Source organism: Populus euphratica, unplaced genomic scaffold, assembly GCF_000495115.2.
Source record: "Populus euphratica unplaced genomic scaffold, PopEup_1.0 scaffold187.1, whole genome shotgun sequence".
In the NCBI taxonomy this organism is placed as follows: Eukaryota; Viridiplantae; Streptophyta; class Magnoliopsida; order Malpighiales; family Salicaceae; genus Populus; species Populus euphratica.
The window spans coordinates 169,020-171,097 of record NW_011500070.1 but is presented as its reverse complement, the minus strand read 5'-3'; the positions used below and the strand labels follow the sequence as shown (position 1 = coordinate 171,097).

Below are 2,078 nucleotides of genomic sequence, written 5' to 3'. Positions count from 1 at the left end.
AATTTTTATATTAAATTAATTTTTTAATATAGCATCAGAATTTTAATAATTTAGTGGTTACAAATTCAAATTTTATTATTTTTATTTATTTAATAAAAATTAAGTATAAATTAATATAAATTTGTATAAATTTTAAATTTTTTTACTTGAGAAATGTTTTAAATATTAATATAACTCAATTAATAATTTAAATTTTTAGATTTATTAGATTTTATTAGTTCTTTCATAACCTTTTCTCTTTCTCCCGACTCTATCAATTCATTATTTTATTTTATATCTTTATATTTATATTTTTAATTTTTTTAACTAACCATATTTTTATCAATTCAATATAAACTAAATGTTATTTTTTGATGCTACTTAGACGATATCCTAGGGTATGTTGGAATAAAGTACTGGAGATATGAAATAAATATCTTGATCATAGTTTTTATCGAACAGCTGTTATATTGCCTTAAACTATCGTAGCAATTATTAAACAAAACTCCGTACCAGTCTAAGATTTTTATAAATGTGCTTGCCGATACAAGTTCTGGCTTCAACTACTAATGATTTTTGTGACAAAATTACTAGCTAGTCTAAAATTTATGATCATTATGATCTATGAAAACATCTTTCAAGTAGATATAAACACCTTCCACAAAATTAATGAAAGCAATAGTCTCCATCCGTGCCTCAGCATCAATCTTGCAACGAACCACGGTGGGCATGAACAACCACATGGCAGTAACCACCACAAACCCCACCACAAGAGGTGCTGCCACCACTCTAGGCAACCCCCATGTACCCTTTATTACTCTCTTAATACCTATTTCAATATCCAAGCAAAAACCATGCAAGAGAAAGAAGCATGTGACCTCCCACTTTGGCTTTTGGCGTCCAATGTGGTAGAAAATCAGCTCGTGCATGAGACCAGAGACCAAAAATGTACCCATCACAGCTGGTAATGAAGCCCACGTTTTTGCAATCCAATGGCTAAAAGTTGACCGGATTGGACTGTATACAGTTGGATGCAGGATGCTAGTGACCATTAGGTTCCATCTCTTACCCCAGAAGTCTTGCAAAGAGCTGGCGAGGTATGGCTCATCAAATTGTGGCTCGAGTTCTACACCGAGACAGGCTCGAGCTAGGGCTCCAAACATGGCCAAGATTAATTCTAGAGCAATATAAATGTGGATAACATAGAGGAACAGTATAAATTTTGGATGGACATAGTCTTCCTTGGTATAGATGAAACCAAATATGACTAGTAGGAAAAACTTCAAGGCGTAGTTTAGATGAGATTTAAGGCCTTTTGGGGCGATTTTTTGAGATGGGGTGTCTTTGTTTTCAACATTCACGAGCTTCTCAAGATCTTGATTATCATCAACATTTACAAGCTCTTGATCATGAGGTGATACTGTTGGTGTAGGGTCTTGTTGAATCTTGATAGGAAAGCAAGCAAAGGCAAGGAAATGTGGCAAGGAGAGGGGCGGGTTGGATGATAGAGGGCCTTGATCGAAGACAAAGAGAAGGAGCTTGAAGTTGGCAAGCCAACAAAATAAGAAAGAAGTAATAGCTCTTAGACTCAGATTAAGGATACTGAGAGGCATGACAAGAAAGATGCATACGACTGGCAAGATTGCAAGAAGCCTGGTTGTGCCTTTGTGGGCTAATTGACCTATCTTGTGACAGTAGCAGAGTAATGCCACAGCTGATACCCATACCAAGAGAAAGCTGCTCAAATCAGCTCCCATTTTCACTCTCAAGATGTGATTGTTAAAGGAGGCTCTTGCATTCTATATTTGTGAAGTTGCCAATGTTAAAGGAAGTGGCTCAACTCACCTCTCAGACTCTCTCATTAAACACCAGCTACCACTCCCAGTCTTTCTAAATTCTTGACTATCAGTAGTGTCCCTGCCTCAACCATATCCAGCGATATTTTGAACCACCTTCTTTAGCCGTCAGTTCCCTGCTTGACTTGGCTGCTGCTATTCGCATGGTCGATATTATTATAGCTAGCAATATAGGTGGAGTACTAATTGCTCTCGTCGACTGAGTTATGGCTGAATGAGACAACAGGTCAACCTGTACGACAG

General features: G+C 36.7%; 1 protein-coding gene across 1 annotated transcript; it reads right to left on the bottom strand.

The window, feature by feature from the left end:
• Positions 1–490: 490 nt before the first annotated feature.
• On the bottom strand, positions 491–2,078 carry LOC105108405 (acyl-CoA--sterol O-acyltransferase 1-like). Its single transcript, XM_011002703.1, has one exon. The coding sequence runs from the start codon at positions 1,734–1,736 to the stop codon at positions 579–581; it is 1,158 nt and encodes a 385-aa protein (XP_011001005.1). The 5' UTR covers positions 1,737–2,078; the 3' UTR covers positions 491–578.